The 20,408-nt window shown below is 46.7% G+C and overlaps 1 protein-coding gene and 1 non-coding gene across 2 annotated transcripts in view; both read right to left on the minus strand.

The window, feature by feature from the left end:
* SLC39A8 (solute carrier family 39 member 8) overlaps positions 1-20,408 on the minus strand; it is a 58,704-nt gene that overhangs the window by 32,181 nt on the left and 6,115 nt on the right. Inside the window, exons 4-5 of the mRNA XM_038769196.1 lie at positions 18,529-18,680; positions 18,307-18,471 (exon numbers count right to left, since the gene is read on the minus strand). Of these exons, the coding sequence (XP_038625124.1) occupies positions 18,307-18,471; positions 18,529-18,680 (317 nt within the window). The remainder of the gene's footprint in view (positions 1-18,306; positions 18,472-18,528; positions 18,681-20,408) is intronic.
* On the minus strand, positions 8,119-8,256 carry LOC119947788. The gene has a single exon (XR_005456584.1). It is a non-coding gene; the product is annotated as a small nucleolar RNA SNORA7 (small nucleolar RNA).

A 20,408-nucleotide genomic window follows, 5' to 3' on the forward strand; every position in this document is an offset into this window, starting at 1 on the left:
ACTCCATTGCTTTTGTTTATCGGATTATACACAGACTCCCCTGGCAAGGGGTTTAGTGGTAATGACTAGGTTTTCTTTTTAGGACTCCATGACTAAACAAATCAAATATACGGAGCCATCAACGTTGTCCTCGATAGAATGGACGGGGAACCGGGGAATTGGACCAATGTTTATTTCAATTTTAACGAAAAGAAGATGGAGGTGACCGGAGAAGGAAATAATGAGTTCTCTAGGAAAGGAAGAACTCAAAGATGGAAAGCAACAGCATACCAAAAAGATGTCATGAAGGGAACTGCTGTAAGAATATCGAGCAAGCAGGGCCCCAAAGTAAAGACTGTAAACATGGAACTGACAAAAGACTCGCAAGTGACCCGGACAAATGGCACTTAATACAGTGCTCTGCACTCAGTAAGCACTCAATAGAGAATGACGGTAAGCGCTGATGGCTGAATACATTTGCCATCATCAAGGCAAGCATCCAGAGAGGAGAGTCCTATTTTCCATTTGGATTCAAATCCTTAATCGGCAGTCCAGGACTGCCGATTTTGGTTTGGGGAATGAGGGGAAACCGCCTGCTGTCTAGGTTCCTGTAGACCAACAGGGATTGTGTCACTCAAAGAAGGAACAATTACTCATTCTCACCCTTCGGCTCTTTCCAGGAAAACCACAGGCAAAGCCATGAAACAAGGGACAACCTGTGTAGCAAACACATAGCCACATGATTTTTTTCAGGTGCAGCCTAATGGCTCTAGAATGAAAATTAATCTTTCTGAAGTAAATGCCTAAGCCAAGCGTTTCCACTAACACCAAATTTGAAATTGTGAGTTAAGATCAGGGTCAGTGACTGTGAGCCCGTTGTTGGGTAGGGACCGTCTCTATATGTTGCCAACTTGTACTTCCGAAGAGCTCAGTACAGTGCTCTGCACACAGTAAGCGCTCAATAAAAGAGAAGCAGCGTGGCTCAGTGGAAAGAGCCCGGGCTTGAGAGCCAGAGGTCATAGGTTTGATTCCGGCTCTGCCACTTAGCTGTGTGACCTTGGGCAAGTCACTTAACTTCTCTGTGCCTCAGTTCCCTCATCTGTAAAATGGGGATAAGACTGTGAGCCCCACGTGGGACAACCTGATCACCTTGTATCCCCCCCAGCGCTTAGAACAGTGCTTCACACATAGAAAGCACTTAACAAATACCATCCTTATTATTATTATTAAAAACAATTGAACGAATGAATGAATGTCTTTTGTTTGTGGTGCACTTTCCCAGTGCTCTGCACACGACAGGCACCCAATTACCCGAGAAGCACCGTGGCTCAGTGGAAAGAGACCGGGCTTGGGAGTCAGAGGTCATGGGTTCGAATCCCCGCTCCGCCACTTGTCAGCTGTGTGACCTTGGGCAAGTCACTTAACTTCTCTGTGCCTCAGTTCCCTCATCTGTAAAATGGGGATGAAGACTGTGAGCCCCACGTGGGACAACCTGATTACTTTGCATCCCCCAAGCGCTGAGAACACTGCTTTGCACTTAGTAAGCACTTAACAAATACCATCATTATTATTATTAAGATGATAATAACGGACACAAGGCAAAGTTGGAAGAAACGGTTCAGTGCACACACGCAGCAGTGATCCAGACATGCATATTACAGGCTGCGTTTTCCTTAAAAATGTAACTCCACTCCCTTTGTGTTTTCGGAGAACTGGCTCTGACTTTACCAAGATCCAGAGCTCACTGGAGATTATCCATTCCTAGATCATTTCTGCTGGGAGACTTGAAATTTCCTCGGCAACACGGCCTTTGTCCTGCCTCAACCTCCAACGCTCCAGCCTGGCTTGGGCACTACCGGTACGAGTCAGAACCTAACGAAGGGTGGTGTTTCCGAAAGCAAGCGTTTAATCTGAAGATCAGACAGGACCTCAAGTATATTGTCTCAACTTTTAGAACTGCAGCCAAACCAGTCTAGCGATCACTCCGGAGCACTTCAAGTCCTCCCTACAGACATTCCCATACAACTACAAAACAGATAGCGTACAATTAAATAACAAGAACAAAGAGTATAACCTCATAAGGTTAAGTAGGCTGAGTGTTGGTGTGGTCTAGTGAAACTTCTCCCAGGGATTTCATCTTCTTGCCAATTACAAACTGCTGACTTCCTTTGAGCAAACCAGTTTGTCGTTTTCTAAAGAACTGCCTTCGATGTGGCTCCAGGGCTGCTCACTGCAGTTAATGGGTGGTGAATTTCTACTTTGAACAAGAGACATTTGTCCTTCAACAGCACAGCCTCCACTTGCTGTTGCCAATTGGGAATTTCAAGTCTCCCAGCAGAAATGACCTAGGAATGGGTACACTCCAGTGAGCTCTGGATCTCGGCAAAGTCAGAGCCACTTCGCCGAAAACACAAAAGGAGTTACATTTTTGAAGGACCTCATGTTAAGGAAAACTCAGTCTGTAATATGTATGTCTGGATCATTGCTGCATGCGTGTGCCAAGCCATTTCTTCCAACTTTGCCTTGTGTTCATTATTATCAGCCTCAGTGGTATTTGGGTGCCTGTTGTGTGCCTGTTTTCAGGTAGAAGACTTGAAAATTTTAAAAAAAAAAAACCACAAATATTCACCAGGAGTGCATTACAATTGAGAAGCAACGTGGTGTAGTGAACAGAACACAGGCCTGGAAGTCGGAAGGTCATGGGTTCTAATCTTGGCTCCGTCACTTGTCTGCTGTGGGACCTTGGCCAAGTCACTTCACTTCTCTGTTCCTCAGTTACCTCATCTGTAAAATAATAATAATAATAACCATAATAATGGTGCAAAGCACTGTTCTAAGAGCTGGGGGGATACAAGGTGATCACGTAGGACTCACGGTCTTAATTCCCATTTTACAGATGAGGGAAATGAGGCACAGAGAAGTTAAGTGACTTGCCCAAAGTCACACAGCTGACAATTGGCGGAGCAGGGATTTGAACCCATGACCTCTGACTCCAAAGCCCAGGCTCTTTCCACTGACCCACACTTGAGACTGTGAGTCCCACCTAGGACAGGGACTGTGTGCAACCCAATCCACCCCTGAGCTTAATACAGTGCCTTGGGCACATAGTAAGCATTTAACGAATGCCATCATTACCACTGGGGATAACTGTCCTTGGCCAACAATCCTCAGAGATCTCTGATCACTGAAGCTATCAGCAGGGATATGGCTACTCTTTAATAAGAATAATAATAATAGTAATTGTTAAGTGTAGACTACGGACCAAACGCTCTTGAGCTAAAAGCCTGGCCAGCAGCATGAGGGAGGAGAGTAAGTGTGTGTGTAAGCCTACAATATGGGGATGGTGGGAAGGAATAAACTCTGCCCTTCGGCATGGGAAGAATTATCGGGACTCCCACTACCCCCAGACTCAAGAGAGCCTCAGAGCAGCCTTCCCTCCACCACAATACCTAAGTAGCACTAGAAGTCATCCCCCTTCATAACTTGTCACGGAAACCGACAGAATCCAGACGATCGAGATGAATGGAGAAGACGGCCACCCACGGGCAATTCAAAAATCTTCACTTCCACCAATTGTTTCTGTGTGGCCCACCTAACGTTTTCACCAGTACACAACAAAAGGGTAAAAAAATAAGCAGCCAAAGAAAATAAGACAGTTTCCCTTTTTCACCTTTCCTTCTGGCTAATGAATCATATTTACTGAACATTTTCTGTAGGCAGAGCACTGTACTTAGCACTTGGGAGAGACTAATACAATAGATTGTGCTCTCATCCCTGCCCTCAACAGAAGGAAAATACTCGAAGGACAGACAGCAAGAAGGGATAATCCACTAACCCACCCCTGAATAATCAAAAATGGATTGGTCTAAAGTTACTGTCAGTTGCTGGAAATCTTTAAATCTGCCACATTCATTCCCACAAGTCACTCTTAGACCCAAACTGGACTGCCATCTGTTTTGTCTTTGAGTTTTCATGCTTAATTTACGATAAAAATGACTGTCCCAGCGGATTAGAAACATATCCTTGGACCACCTTCAACGAAAAAAGGAACAATCCTATAATGTTTCCCTGCCATTGGATCAAGCCTGCAATTGTTTCACCTGGCCAAACTGAACACTCTGTTTCATTCCACCTATCTAAAAATCAGTATTGCATTGACTCAAGGCGGCCAGTGAGTCCAACACTTCTCAAATCACTGGATCCCTCATTGACACAGCACTAAGACATCATTACACTGTGGGAACTGTTTCTGATTCCAGCCAAGATTGAACGCTGAGGAGGCCAAAAACAAAGCAGAACTAGGGGAAGACAAAAGAAACGTTGATACTTGGCTTAGAAAAGGTAGGGCCTATGTCTTACTCTGGCTCTGCACAGAATCTATGCTGTATTCATATTCCTCCTCTCGCTTTCCATTGCTTGTATTAGTTAGACGTCAAAGGTATGAGGTCACAGTCGACCTGAGCGAGAGTCATCAGGTTGCACAAATAAAAGAACAGACAAACTATGCCGCTGGTAGACTCAAAAAGAAATTTGAAACAATTGTTTTCATCACCAGAACAAGTACCGTGTCCCATTTGGGTCATCGCACTTCTGAAAGGATGGCGGTATTTTTGAGACGAGTCACGGAGGGACTAGAAGTGTTCCCTGTGGGTATTAGACTTTCTCAGCTTTTAAGGAAGACAATTGTGGGCTAGGTGCATTGGCAGTCTTCTAGAGGGTTGGGGTGCAGAATAAGTGCCCCTGAAGGAGGGTCAGAAAGATGGATGTTCAAATATCCAGAAAGGAGGTTGAACTTTGGATACTACAATTAAACACTCCTACAAGTGGCTGAAGATGGCACGATATCTCTTGATCAGAGTTAAGAGCTGACTGGTAGAGATTTGGGGTGTTCCTCCTTCTGCAGTGTGGGAAGATGGGCAGATAGCCTGCTTTGAGGAGCCTCCCATTGCTCACTGAACTTGGGGGCCTCTTCCATTCCCACCCCTAGAGTCTTCTCTGCTGCCGCAAGCCTGGAACACCTCCCCTCTTCCTTCCAGGAAACATCCGTCAGCTTGAACCTTGTCAGGCAGTAGGAAATGGGAGGATTGGAGCGGGAAAGTTTCAAGAGAAAGGAATTCTGGAATCTCTGGCTCCTCTAGTATGCAAATCACTTCACCATAAAATCCGTCAGGGTTCCCGGAGTTTCGCCCTCCCTTGCCAGAGCAATTCCGCTCAGCCACCCTGCTTCTCTTCCCTCCCTGGCTCCCCACATCCACTGCCCCCACAGATTGTCCCAGACCTTTACTTCCCTCCTGAAATCCCAGGCGTCCTCCCCTCCTTCAGATCCTGATGACCTCACTGACCCCTTCCCATCCCAGTGATGCTGAGGAGAACCAGAGATGGAAATGTCTCGCTCTTCCACTCTCCAGCTTCCCACTTTCAGGCCAAATACCAAAGCCCTTAGCTATTGGTGCTTATGACAAAGGCCAAGCAGGGTGACCGTGGGCCACATTTCCCTCCCGCGTTGGGCTTCACTGGGGACAGAGATGGGAGATAGTGGTCAACCCAACCACCCACCGGCCCTTCCTCCAGAATCCTCCACGGTGCATTTATAATCTCCCCTCTACAACAACCCACCACACCACACACACGCACATATAATGGGCTAGAATAGCTTTCCTCCACTGCTACTTTTTACTTTATTTTTTATTTTTTGCCAATAATAATAATAATAAAGGCATTTATTAAGCGCTTACTATGTGCAAAGCACTGTTCTAAGCGCTGAGGAGGTTACAAGGTGATCAGGTTGTCCCTCGGGGGGCTCACAGTCTTCATCCCAATTTTACAGATGAGGTAACTGAGGCCCAGAGAAGTTAAGTGACTTGCCCAAAGTCACACAGCTGGCAATTGGCGGAGCCGGGATTTGAACCCATGGCCTCTGATTCCAAAGCCCGGAATCTTTCCACTGAGCTTCGCTGCTTCTCTATGCTGCTTCAATACCTATGGAGGCTGCTGAAAGGGGAGAAATGCAGGGGGCTTGGGAGAATCCCAAGCTGGGGAAATCTGAGCTGTCCACCCAGTGTGCATTCACCTATTCAATGGGAGGTGAGAGTTGGCCTCAATTAAAATTAAAATAAAAAACAACAACTAAATACAGAGTCAGCAGATGACAGGGGGATGACATTGAAGGAGGAAACAACTCATTTGCTCTCCCTCTGCACCTATCCTTCCAATGATCTACAGTATGCTTCCTCTGCTCCTGTGCTGGTACTGCAAAGAGCTGTTGGCAAAAATCCAGTTGTCAGGCCTACTTATAAAATTTACCCGTATTTGCTTCAGTTCTTCTGCTCAGCGACACTATTTAAGTTCCACATCCATTGCCCCCCACCAGTTATTACAGCCTTTTAAGTCTCTCCCGAAGACCCCACTGTGGCTCTGCTGCCCCACCCCTGATTCCTGCCCCTGGAAACCTCAAACACTTGGCTGGTAAAATTGCAACCAACAGACAAACCTCCCCAAAGACCTTCCCTCATCTCCGCAGCTCCCTTCCGTCTCTCAAGTCTCTCATCCTCCCAACCTTCTTTCAAGACTACCGGTGCATTCAAAAATCTATCGCATTCCACCTGTGCCTCTAACCTAAAATCATCCCCACTCCTTCCTCCTTAATCTCACTCAGTCACTTAACCTCTGTTGGCTCCTTCTCCTCTACTTTAAAAAATGCTGAAGCCTCCCCTCTGCTAAAACGGCCTTTGCTGGAGACTGGATCCCACTGCCCCCTCCAAATATCCATTCCTGCTCTATTCCTGCCCAAACTCCTCCAACAATTTGCAAACACCTCCTCTCCTTCAACCCTCTTATTGATCCACTTCAATCTGGTTTCTGTACTGTGACGCCACTCTCCAAGGCCACCAATGCCTTCAAGAAATCTAAAGGACCCTACTCTGGCAGCCTTTGAGATTATAAACGAATCTCTATGCCAGGAAACACTATGCAATCTCTGTCCGACACTGTTCTCTCCTGGTTCTGCTCCTCCCTCTCGAGTTACTCCTTTTCGGTCTCTTTCACTGGCTCCTCTTCTTTCCGTTAATCTCTAATTGTGGATTCCTTCACGACTCTACTGAGAGCTCACCTCCTCCAGGAGGCCTTCCCAGACTGAGCCCCCTTTTTCCTCTCCTCCTCCTCATCCCCCCTGCCCTACCTCCTTCCCCTCCCCACAGCACCTGTATATATGTTTGTACAGATTTATTACTCTATTTTATTTGTACATATTTACTATTCTATTTTGTTAATGATGTGCATCTAGCTTTATTTCTACTTATTGTGATGACTTGACATCTGTCCACATGTTTTGTTTTGTTGTCTGTCTCCCCCTTCTAGATTGGGAGCCTGTTGTTGGGTAGCGACCGTCTCTATATGTTGCCAACTTGTACTTCCCAAGCGCTTAGTACAGTGCTCTGCACACAGTAAGCGCTCAATAAATATGATTGAATGAATGAATGAATGACTCGGTTCTGGTGCCCCTATTAGCCCTATTTTACAATCACTCTTTTTTTTTTAAAGGTATTTCTTAAGCACTTACTAAGGGCCAAGCACTGTACCAAGAGCTGGGGTAGATGCAAGGATGGACGCAGTCCACGTACCACATAGAGCTCACAGTCTTAATCCCTTTTTTACAGATGGGCTCAGAGAAGTAAAGTGACTTGCCTGAGGTCACACAGCAGGCAAGCAGTCCACTGCAGCCCAGCAGTCCACTGCAGCCCAGGCCTCTGCTTCTGCCACTAGGCCATCCTGCTTCCCACTGCTTCAACAAGCTCAGCCAGTCCCTCTTCTACAGCTACCACCTCCTTGCAGGTGACTCCCAAATCTATCTGCTTAGCTGAGACCATTCGAGCGCTTAGTACACTGATCTGCACACAGTAAGCGCTCAATAAATATGACTGAATGAACGAATCCACTTGCCTTATGCCGTCGAGTCGTTTCTGAACCATAGTGACGCCACGGACACATCTCCCCCAAAACTCCCCGCTCTCCATCTGCAATCGTTCCGGTATTGGATCCAGAGAGTTTTCTTGGGAAAAATACGGAATTGGTTTACCATTGCCGCCTTCTGCCCAGGAAACTCGAGTCTTCGCCCTCGACTCTCTCCCGTGCTGCTGCTGCCCATGTAGCAGATTGCCTTTCACTCATTAGCCACTGGCCAAGCTAGGAATGGATTGGGCAGGCCTCTGCTCGACTCTCCCTTCTGTAGTCGTGACTGGTAGAGTACTGGAAACTCTCCAGGTGCGACCCTGAGAGGATTCACATCCACTGCAATCTCATACTTCCACTCGCTTCCGGGACATCCCCTTACGGATGCCCCGTCGATCCATCAGTGATATTTATTGAGCACTTACTCTGTGCGGATCATTGTACCAAGCCCTTAGGAAAGTACAACAGAAAGACTGTAAGACTGTAAGCTCCCTCTAGACTGTAAGCTCGTTGTGGGCAGGGAATGTGTCTGTTGTTGTATTATACTCTTCCAAGTGCTTGGTACAGTGCTCTGCACACATTAAGTGCTTAATAAATATGATTGAATGAGTGATTGAATGGGATCCCTGCCCACAAGGAACATACATTCTCAGGGGTGACACAAATTAAAGTGGATTAGGGAACCAGGAAACAGTAGACTGTAAGAATATTCACAAAAGTACTGTGGGGCTGGGGTAGGTGTCAAAGTACTTAAGGGATACACAATTAAGTGCACAATTGATGGAGAGGGGAAATAAGAACATAGTCAGGGAAGGCCTCTTGGAGGAGATGTGATTTGGGGAGGGCTGTGAAGGTGGGGAGAGTGATGGATAGTCAGATGAAAAGAGGGGAGGGGTTCCAGATCCAAGGGAGGACGGGAACAAGTGCTTAGTACAGTGCTCTGCACACAGTAAGCACTCAATAAATTCGATTGAATGAATGAAAGTGGTCGGTGGCAGGATAGATGAAATCGAGGTACAGTGAGTAGTTTAGCATTAGAGGACCGACTGATTGATTGATTGCCACGGGGAACGTAAGGGAGGAATAATGGGAGGAGAAGGGCCCAGGAGACTCCCACGTAGGACTATTCCCTAGATTCTTCTTCTTGTGGTCTCCCACCTCATCTCGGAGGAAGTCCAGGCCTTTCCTTCCCTCCCTTCTGTAAATACAAGGAGCAGGTCCCCTCAAATCATTAGCTTGATTTCCACTAGCAATTTTTGATTTTTTAAATCCAGGCAGAAATTCACCAAATTGTATCCTCTCAAATGCCACACACAGTGGGGAACCTCAGACTTCACAATTAAGACCCACGAGCTTAGGGACAGTGCGGAAAGAAGCTTAGGGAACAAACAGAAAACTAATGACCTGAAATCATCTTCCTCTCAGTATGCATTTCATTTCAATGAGCAATCTCCCTTTCCCACTTTTTTCTTTCATTAATTAAAAAAAAAGCCCCTGGAAGGAACACTGCTCTTTCATCTTGGATGAAATAAAATATGGCACACTCTGAACGATCCATGAGTAGATTATCCTCTGCCTGGTCAATTTTGTTATAAAGGTTTCCTCTTCCCTTGCCTCCATCTGACCCCCTTCCAGCTCATCCTTCTCTTCAGACTTTGCAACCTCGGGGTCAACCTCTCTCATCACCCTTAATGGAATAAGCGCCACGGACACTGCCAAGCATGAATGCCATCCTCGCTGTTTTCTGGTTCAAAAGGGGGCACAGCAGTGTCTGTCCTTGAAAGAGGTCTTTCAGAGCTGTTTGGCATCCATTACCCCTGCCAACCGATGCCCAGTGTGTGCTGTCGGCTATGTGGGGAATGGGAGGGAGAGAGAAACAATAACTGAAGCTAAGGTCCAGCTGGCAATGGCACTTTGAACCCACCCAAGCCTAAAATCTTCTGAAAGTGGTCAGCTCCGTGATGCTCTTTTAGTTGAAGAGACAGCCATGCCACTGGACGGCACTTTGGTGTGCGAGCAGTCTACGGGATGGATATAATAGCTTGGGTCGAATCGAAACTTGCACACAGAGGTGAAATCCTGTCAGCAATGACGTTTCCAAATACCAAGGACGGCTTTCTGTGCGTGCCTCCACATTCTCGCACAACCACGTGTTCTCCGAGCCTTCAGTATGAACAATATTCTGGTGCCGAGGTGTCAAGTCCGGACTGTCTCTGTTGCTGAACTGTACTTTCCAGGTGTTTAGTGCTCTGCACACAGTAAGCACTCAATAAATATGATTGAACGAATGAATGATCACTGTCGGCAGCTCGGTAGCCACCAACTCTAACAATCTGAGCCAGACTGTCCCAGGACAGAAGGAATGCCAAATGGCAAATGTGTTTCCCCTGGAAAACTTACAAGAATAAGTTATCGCTTCAAAGCACTGGAATACCCCTAGTTAAAGGAGCGTTCAAAGGATTCCCAAAAGGGGCCTAATTTTCCCTTTTGGAGTTTCGCATACCCTGAGCACATCTGATGACTTGCTCATTCATTCATTCATTCATTCAATCATACTTATTGAGTGGTTACTGTGTGCAGAGCACTGTACTAAGCGCTTAGAAACTACAATTCAGCAACAGAGACAATCCCTACCCACCACGGGCTCACAGTCTAGAAGGGGGGAGACAGACATCAAAACAAGTAAACAGGCATCAGTAGAATCATTATAAATAGAATTATAGATAGATACACATCATTAATAAAAATAAATAGCATTATAATTATAAAATACACAAGTGCTGTGGGGCGGGGAGGGGGATAGAGCGCTTAGAACAGTGCTTTGCACATAGTAAGCACTTAATAAATGCCATTATTATTATTATAAAGCGAAGGGAGAGAGTCGGGGCGATGGGGAGGGGACTTGAGAGCTCAATGTGGGCAGAGACTGGGTTCAACGTGCTTATATTATATTTCCCCCAGTGATTGGCACATAGTAAGTATGTGAATACTCTAGTTATACCTGGCTCAGTATACATTTATACTCATTTAAGGCAGCGTGAAGTACAAATGGTGTCAGAGATGCTCTTCCGTGTTACAGCTATTTTTTCTGAACGATCATGAATAGCAAAAAAGTGGCTTGATTGGCTCAGTTTTCCCATCCAAAGAAATGAGGCAGCCTGTGATATCTGTTAGAGCCGCAGAAGGAACAATGAGTTTAGCACCTTCTCCTGAGAAACTTAAGCCACCTTAAGTGGGAACAAATATTACATTTGGCAAATCCTGGAAAACCGAAGTTTCTATTTGAGGCACATCAAGTGGGCATGAATTCCTGAAACAGGGACCTAACTCTTCATCAAGCAGACCCCTTATCATCGGCTTTAAGGGTCTCCACCAGCCCCTTTGCCATCATTATCGGCTCTTCTCAGTCCCACACTTTCTTGCTCACACTGATGGCTCCTCCCAAGCAATCAATGGTATTCATCGAGCATTAAATGTGCGCAGACCACCGTACTTGAGAGATCCCAAGCCCACCTCCTGGCTGCAAATACTCTCATTTTGCTTCACTCAAACCACTTACTCACATTGTCCCCAGGGCCTGGGACCAGACCCGACTCCCCCTTCCTCACAAATCCACCATACTTTGGAAGACCGTGAGCCCGTTGTTAGGTAGGGACCGTCTCTATATGTTGCCGACTCCCCAACCGCTTAGTACAGTGCTCTGCACACAATAAGCACTCAATAAATACAACAATGAATGAATTGAATGAATCTCCCAACCTTCAGAGTCTTCCTAAAATCCCACCGGCTCCAACAAGCCTTCTCCGTCTAATTTTCAGGAACCCACCCTTACGGTAGCTTCTAGCACTCGTGTCCAATTCTCAGCCCTCGCTGTATATCTGCATGTTCGACAGCTTTACGTCTGTCTCCCCATTACAGTGTAAGCTCCTCATGGATGGGGAATCCGTTCTGTACAGATCTGTTGGATCGCCCAAGTGCTTAGTTCAGTGCACTGCTCTCAGGAGGTGTTAAATGAATAATAATAATGGTATTAAACACTCACTATGTGCTAAGCTCTGTTCTCCAGACTGGGATAGATACAAGATAATCAGATTGGTGGAGTCCCCGTCCCACATGGGGCTCACGCTCTTAATCCCCATTTTACAGATGAGGTAACTGAGGCCCAGAGAATAATCACTGTAGTATTTTTTAAGTGCTTACTCTATGCCAGGCACTATACTAAGCACTGGGGTGGATACAAGCAAAACGGATTGGACAAAGTCCCTGTCCCACATAGGGCTCAAGTCTCAATTCCTGTCTTACAGATGAGGTAACTGAGGCACAGAGAACCTAAGTGACTTGCCCGAAGTCACACAGCATACCACTTCTGGAGGATGCATGTGAAGAATAAACTGTTCAGTGTCTGCGTAAAATGGCCCTAAGCTGTGCAAGCCACCCGGGGCTAAATTATCATTCACTATCTTTCCCCTGCAATATAAGTGGAATTCATTCATAAAGCAGTCTCTCCCGTACCTACAATGGGGCTGCATACTGTTCTGATCACTCTGGGGCAGCCTTCAAGCGACGACTAAAAGCGACGAACAAAATAATCAATTTTTCCCATTATTTTTCCCCCCTCTATTCAATTCGTGTTTGCCCAGATCTCATTTCTGGGAAGGGAATGATTCTGTTATATTGTACTCCCCTAAGCGCTTAGCATAGTGCTCTGTGAACAGTAAGGGCTCAATAAATATGACTGAAATAATAATAATTATGGCATTTGTTTGTTAAGCACTTACCATGTGCCAAGCACTGTTCTAAGCGCTGAGGTAGATTCAGCACTTAGAACAGTGCTTTGCACATATTAAGCGCTTAATAAATGCCATCATTATTATTATTATAAATCTAATCAGGTAGACCCACATGGGGCTCACAGTCTTAATCCCCATTTTACAGATGAAGTAACCGAAGCACAGAGAAGTTAAGTGGTTTCCCCAAGGTCACCCAGCAGACAAGTGGTGGAGCCGGGATTAGAACCCGCGTCCTCTGAGTCCTAAGCCTATGCGCTTGCCACTAAGCCATACTGCTTCTCCAAGACATTGTACTCTCCCAAGCGCTTAGCACAGTGCTCTGCAAACAGTAAGTGCTCAATAAATACGACTGAAAGACACTGTACTCTTCCAAGCACTTGGCATAGTGCTCAGCGAACAGTAAGCGCTCAATAAATAACAACTGAAAGACACTATTCTCCCAAGCACTTTGCACAGTGCTCTGCGAGCAGTAAGCACTCAATAAATATGACTGAAAGACACTGTACTCTCCCAAGCGCTTAGCATAGTGCTCTGCGAACAGTAAGCACTCAATACGACTGAAAGACACTTGACTTTCCCAAGTGCTTGGCACAGTGCTCGGCGAACAGTAAGCGCTCAATAAATAACAACTGAAAGACGCTACTCTCTCAAGCATATTGCACAGTGCTCTGCGAGCAGTAAGCACTCAGTAAATAGGATTGAAAGACACTGTACTCTCCTAAGCACTTAGCATAGTGCTCTGCGAATAGTAAGCGCTCAATACGACTGAAAAAGACACTTGACTTTACCAACTGCTTGGCATAGTGCTCGACGAACAGTAAGCGCTCAATAAATAAAAACTGAAAGACACTACTCTCCCAAGAATATTGCACAGTGCTCTGCGAGCAGTAAGCACTCAGTAAATAGGACTGAAAGACACTGTACTCTCCCAAGCGCTTAGCATAGTGCTCTGCGAACAGTAAGTGCTCAATACGACTGAAAGACACTTGACTTTCCCAACTGCTTGGCATAGTGCTTGGCGAACAGTAAGCGCTCAACAAATAACTGAAAGACACTACTCTCTCAAGCATACTGCATAGTGCTCTGCGAGCAGTAAGCACTCAGTAAATACGACTGAAAGACACTGTACTCTCCCAAGTGCTTAGCATAGTGCTCTGCGAACAGTAAGTGCTCAATACGACTGAAAGACACTTTACTTTCCCAAGTGCTTGGCACAGTGCTATGCGAACAGTAAGCGCTCAATAAATAACAACTGGAAGACACTATTCTCCCAAGCATATTGCATAGTGCTCTGCGAGCAGTAAGCACTCAGTAAATAGGATTGAAAGACACTGTACTCTCCCAAGCGCTTAGCATAGTGCTCTGCGAACAGTCAGTGCTCAATACGACTGAAAGACACTTTACTTTCCCAAGTGCTTGGCAGTGCTCTGCGAACAGTAAGCGCTCAATAAATGTGACCTGTCTGCTGTGTGACCTTGGGCAAGCACTTCACTTCTCTTGGCCTCAGTTACCTCCTCTGTGAAACGGGAATGAAGACTGCGAGTCCCACATGGGCCACCCTGATTAGCTTGTATCTCCCCGCAGCAATGATAACAATTATCATTGTTATTATTAAAGAAGCTGCGTGGCTTAGTGGAAAGATCCCGAGCATGGGTGTCGGAGGGCATGGATTCGAAAACCGACTCCGTCACTTGCCAGCTGTGTGACCTTGGGCAAGTCACGTCACTTCTCAGGGCCTCAGTGACCTCCTCTGTGAAATGGGGATGAATAATAATAATAGTAATGATGATGATGGTATTTGTTAAGCACTTACTATGTGCCAAGCACTGTTCTAATGACGACTTTGAGCCCCACGTGGGCCACCCTGACTAGCTTGGATCTCCCCTCCAGCGCTGAGAATGGTGCTTGGCACATAGTAAGCGCCTAAGAATAATAATGATGGTATTTGTTAAGCGCTTACTATGTGCGAAGCACTGTTCTAAGCACTGGGGGGATACAAGGTGATCAGGTTGTCCCAGCGTGGCTCAGTGGAAAGAGCCTGGGGTTGGGAGTCAGAGGTCCTGGGTTCTAATCCCAGCTCCGCCAATTGTCAGCTGGGTGACTTTGGGCAAGTCACTTTACTTCTCTGGGCCTCAGTTCCCTCATCTGCAAAACAGGGATGAAGACTGTGAGCCCCCCACGTGGGACAACCTGATCACCTTGTATCCCCCCTGCACTTAGAACAGTGCTTTGCACATAATGAGTGCTTAGCAAATGCCATTATTATTATGATTAATTAATGATGGTATTTGCTAAGCGCTATGTGCCAAGCACTGTTCTAAGCACTGGGGAGGTTGCAAGATGATCAGGTTGTCCCACGGGGGGCTCACAATCTTCATCCCCATTTTCCAGATGAGGGAACCGAGGCCCAGAGAATAATAATAATAATAATGGTATTTATTAAGTGCTTACTATGTGCAAAGTACTGTTCTAAGCGCTGGGGAGGTTACAAGGTGATCAGGCTGTCCCACAGGGGGTTCACAGTCTTAATCCCCATTTTACAGATGAGGGAACTGAGGCACAGAGAAGTTAAGTGACTTGCCCAAAGTCACCCAGCTGACAAGTGGCGGAGCCGGGATTTGAACCCATCCCCTGACTCCAAAGCCTATGCTCTTTCCATTGAGCCACGCTGCTGCTACAAGGTGATCAGGTTGTCCCACGGGGGGCTCACAGTCTTAATCCCCATTTTCCAGATGAGGTAACCGAGGCCCAGAGAAGTGAAGCGACTTGCCCAAAGTCACCCAGCTGACAAGTGGAGGAGCCAGGATTAGAAGCCACGCTCTCTGATTTCCAAGCCCGGACTCCTTATAATAATAACAATGATGGTATTTATTAAGCGCTTACTATGTGCACTGTTCTAAGCGCTGGGGCGATACAAGGTAATCAGGTTGTCCCACGTGGGGCTCACAGTCTTAATCCCCATTTTCCAGATGAGGAAACTGAGGCCCAGAGAAGTGACTCGCCCAAAGTCCCCCAGATGACAAGTGGAGGAGCCGGGATTAGAAACCATGCTTCCTTATAAATGATGGTATTTATTAAGTGCTTACTATGTGCAAAGCACGGTTCTAAGCGCTGGGGCGATACAAGGTGATCAGGCTGTCCCACGTGGGGCTCACAGTCTTAAATCCCCATTTTCCAGATGAGGAAACTGAGGCCCAGAGAAGTGACTCGCCCAAAGTCACCCAGCTGACAAGTGGTGGAGCTGGGGTTAGAAGTCGTGCTTCCTTATAAATGATGGTATTTATTAAGCGCTTACTATGTGCAAAGCACGGTTCTAAGCGCTGGGGCGATACAAGGTGATCAGGCGACCCCACGTGGGGCTCACAGTCTTCATCCCCATTTTCCAGATGAGGGAACTGAGGCCCAGAGAAGTGACTCGGCCAAAGTCTCCCAGGTGACAAGTGGCAGAGCCGGGATTAAAAGCCATGCCCTCGGGCTCCCAAGCCCGGACTCCTTATAATAATAATGATGGTATTTATTAGTCTTTTAGTCTTTTATCAGTCTTTTAGACTGTGAGCCCACTGTTGGGTAGGGACTGTCTCTATCTGTTGCCAACTTGTACTTCCCAAGCGCTTAGTACAGTGCTCTGCACACAGCAAGCGCTCAATAAATATGATTGATGATGATTTATTAAGCGCTTACTATGTGTTAAGCACTGTTCTAAGCGCTGGGGCGATACAAGGTGATCAGGCGGTCCCACGTGGGGCTCACAGTCTTAAATCCCCATTTTCCAGCTGAGGAAACTGAGGCCCAGAGAAGTGACTCGCCCAAAGTCCCCCAGGTGACAAGTGGAGGAGCCGGGATTAGAAGCCATGCTTTCTGACTCCCAAGCCCAGACTCCTTATAATAATAATGATGGTATTTATTAAGCGCTTACTATGTGTGCACCGTTCTAAGAGCTGGGGCGATACAAGTTGATCAGGTTGTCCCACGTGGGGCTCAGTCAATCCCCATTTTACAGATAAGGTAAAACTGAGGCACAGAGAAGTGACTCGCCCAAAGTCACCCAGCTGACAAGTGGAGGAGCCGGGATTAGAAACCATGTTTCCTTATAAATGATGGTATTTATTAAGCGCTTACTATGTGCAAAGCACTGTTCTAAGCGCTGGGGCGATACAAGGTGATCAGGCGGCCCCACGTGGGGCTCACAGTCTTCATCCCCATTTTCCAGATGAGGGAACTGAGGCCCAGAGAAGTGACTCGGCCAAAGTCTCCCAGCTGACAAGTGGCGGAGCCGGGATTAGAAACCATGCTTCCTTATAAATGATGGTATTTATTAAGCGCTTACTATGTGCAAAGCACTGTTCTAAGCGCTGGGGCGATACAAGGTGATCAGTCGGTCCCACGTGGGGCTCACAGTCTTAAATCCCCATTTTCCAGATGAGGAAACTGAGGCCCAGAGAAGTGACTCGGCCAAAATCCCCCAGGTGACAAGTGGGGGAGCCGGGGTTACAAACCATGCTTCCTTATAAATGATGGCATTTATTAAGCGCTTACTATGTGCAAAGCACGGTTCTAAGCGCTGGGGCGATACAAGGTGATCATCATCATCATCATCAATCGTATTTATTGAGCGCTTACTATGTGCAGAGCACTGTACTAAGCGCTTGGGAAGTACAAATTGGCAACATATAGAGACAGTCCCTACCCAACACTGGGCTCACAGTCTAAAAGGGGGGAGACAGAGAACAAAACCAAACATACTAACAAAATAAAATAAATAGAATAGATATGTACAAGTAAAATAGAGTAGTAAATATGTAAAAACATATATACATATATACAGGTGCTGTGGGGAAGGGAAGGAGGCAAGATGGGGGGGATGGAGAGGGGGACGAGGGGGAGAGGAAGGAAGGGGCTCAGTCTGGGAAGGACTCCTGGAGGAGGTGAGCTCTCAGCAGGGCCTTAGGTGATCAGGTTGTCCCACGTGGGGCTCACAGTCTTAAATCCCCATTTTCCAGATGAGGAAACTGAGGCCCAGAGAGGTGACTCGCCCAAAGTCCCCCAGGTGACAAGTGGAGGAGCCGGGATTGGAAGCCATGCCCTCGGGCTCGCAAGCCCGGGCTCCAACAGTGGGCTCACAGTCTAAAAGGGGGGAGACAGAGAACAAAACTAAACATACTAACAAAATAAATAGAATAGATATGTACAAATAAAATAAATAAATAGAGTAATAAATCTGTACAAACATATATCCATATATACAGGTGCTGTGGGGAAGGGAAGGAGGTAAGATGGGGGGGATGGAGAGGGGGACGAGGGGGAGAGGAAGGAAGGGCCTTAGGTGATCAGGTTGTCCCACGTGGGGCTCACAGTCTTAAATCCCCATTTTCCAGATGAGGAAACTGAGGCCCAGAGAAGTGACTCGCCCAAAGTCCCCCAGGTGACAAGTGGAGGAGCCGGGATTAGAAGCCATGAGCTCGGACTCGCAAGCCCGGGCTCTTTCCACTGAGCCACGCGGCTTCCGCGACGGGGTGATGATGATGATGGTGATGATGATGATGATGATGATGATGATGATGATGATGATGATGCCCGGGCGGCCCCGTACCTGGTTGTGGTGCAGCTGGTCCAGCCGGTGCGGGTCCCGGGCGGGCGCGGCGCCCAGCTCCTCCAGCAGCCGGGACACGCCGGGCAGCGACAGGCTGCGGTTGTGCCCGTACAGGCTGAGGACGTCCTCGGAGAACAGCAGCCCCGAAGGCTCCCCGGAGGAGGAGGAGGAGGAGGAGGAGGAGGAGGAGGAGGAGGCGACCAGAAGGACCAGTAGCCCGACCATGGCTCGGCCGGCCAGGGCCATAGCGCCGCGCAGGCGCACTGCGCTCTCGCTCCCCCCTCCCCTCCCCGCCCGCTCGGCCCGCGCAGGCGCACACGCCCTCCCCGCCGTCGCCCCCTGCCGGCCGGCCGCGCCGCGCTCGGTCCCGTCGCCTGCGATCCGAGAAAAAAAAAAAAAAAGTAATCATTCATTCATTCCTTCCATCATCATCAATCGTATTTATTGAGCGCTTACTATGTGCAGAGCACTGGACTAAGCGCTTAGCGCTGTATCATCATCGTCAATCGTATTTATTGAGCGCTTACTATGTGCAGAGCACTGGACTAAGCGCTTGGGAAGTACAAATTGGCAACACATAGAGACAATCCCTACCCAACAGTGGGCTCACAGTCTAAAAGGGGGAGGCAGAGAACAAAACCAAACATAGTAACAAAATAAAATAAATGGAATAGGTATGTACAAATAAAATAAATAAATAATAGAGTAATAAATATGTACTAACATATATACATCTATACAGGTGCTGTGGGGAAGGGAAGGAGGTAAGATGGGGGGGAGGGAGGAAGGGGCTCAGTCTGGTCCATCGATCAATCCATCGTATTTATTGAGCGCTTCCTGTGTGCAGAGCACTGGACTAAGCGCTTGGGAAATCCAAGTTGGCAACATATAGAGACAGTCCCTGCCCAACAGCGGGCTCAGTTGTTATTTGTACAGATTCAATTCAATTCAATTCATTCAGTTCAAATCAATTCATACAGATTTATTACTCTATTTTACTTGTCCATGCTTACTATTCTATTTATTTTGTTAATGATGTGCATATAGCTTTAATTCTATTTGTTCTGACGATTTTGACACCTGTTTACATGTTTTGTTTTGTTGTCTCCCTCTGCCCATCCTCCAAGCTAGCTCTCTTCCTCCCTTCCAGGCCCTACTGAGAGCTCACCTCCTCCAGGAGGCCTTCCCAGACTGAGCCCCTTCCTTCCTCTCCCCCTCGCCCCCCCTCTCTATCCCCCCCATCTTACTTCCTTCCCTTCCCCACAGCACCTGTATAGATGTATATATGTTTGTACATATTTATTACTCTATTTATTTATTTATTTATTTATTTATTTTACTTGTACATATCTATTCTTTTTATTTTATTTTGTTAGTATGCTTGGTTTTGTTCTCTGTCTCCCCCTTTTAGACTGTGAGCCCACTGTTGGGTAGGGACCGTCTCTATATGTTGCCAACTTGTACTTCCCAAGCGCTTACTACAGTGCTCTGCACACAGTAAGCGCTCAATAAATACGATTGATCGATTCATTGATTGTCTGTCTCCCCCCTTCTGGACTGTGAGCCCGTTGTTGGGCAGGGACCGGCTCTATATGTTGCCGACTTGTACTTCCCAATCAATCAATCAATCAATCAATCGTATTTATTGAGCACTTACTGTGTGCAGAGCACTGTACTAAGCGCTTGGGAAGTCCAAGTTGGCAACATATAGAGACAGTCCCTCCCCAACAGTGGGCTCACAGTCTAAAAGGGGGAGACAGAGAAGCGCTCAGTCCAGTGCTCTGCACACAGTAAGCGCTCAATAAATACAATTGAGTGAATGAATGAATGAATTCCCCGCCCACAAAGAGCTTACAGTCCAGAGGGTACTATTTATTACTCTATTTATTTTATTTGTACAGATTTATTCTATTTATTTTATTTTGTTAATATGTTATGTTATTTTGTTAATATCATCAATCAATCATATTTATTGAGCGCTTACTATGTTCAGAGCACTGTACTAAGCGCTTGGGAAGTACAAATTGGCAACATACAGAGACAGTCCCTACCCAACAGTGGGCTCACAGTCTAAAAGTTAATATGTTAATATGTTTTGTTTT

The sequence above is a fragment of the Tachyglossus aculeatus genome, chromosome X5, assembly GCF_015852505.1.
Source record: "Tachyglossus aculeatus isolate mTacAcu1 chromosome X5, mTacAcu1.pri, whole genome shotgun sequence".
In the NCBI taxonomy this organism is placed as follows: Eukaryota; Metazoa; Chordata; class Mammalia; order Monotremata; family Tachyglossidae; genus Tachyglossus; species Tachyglossus aculeatus.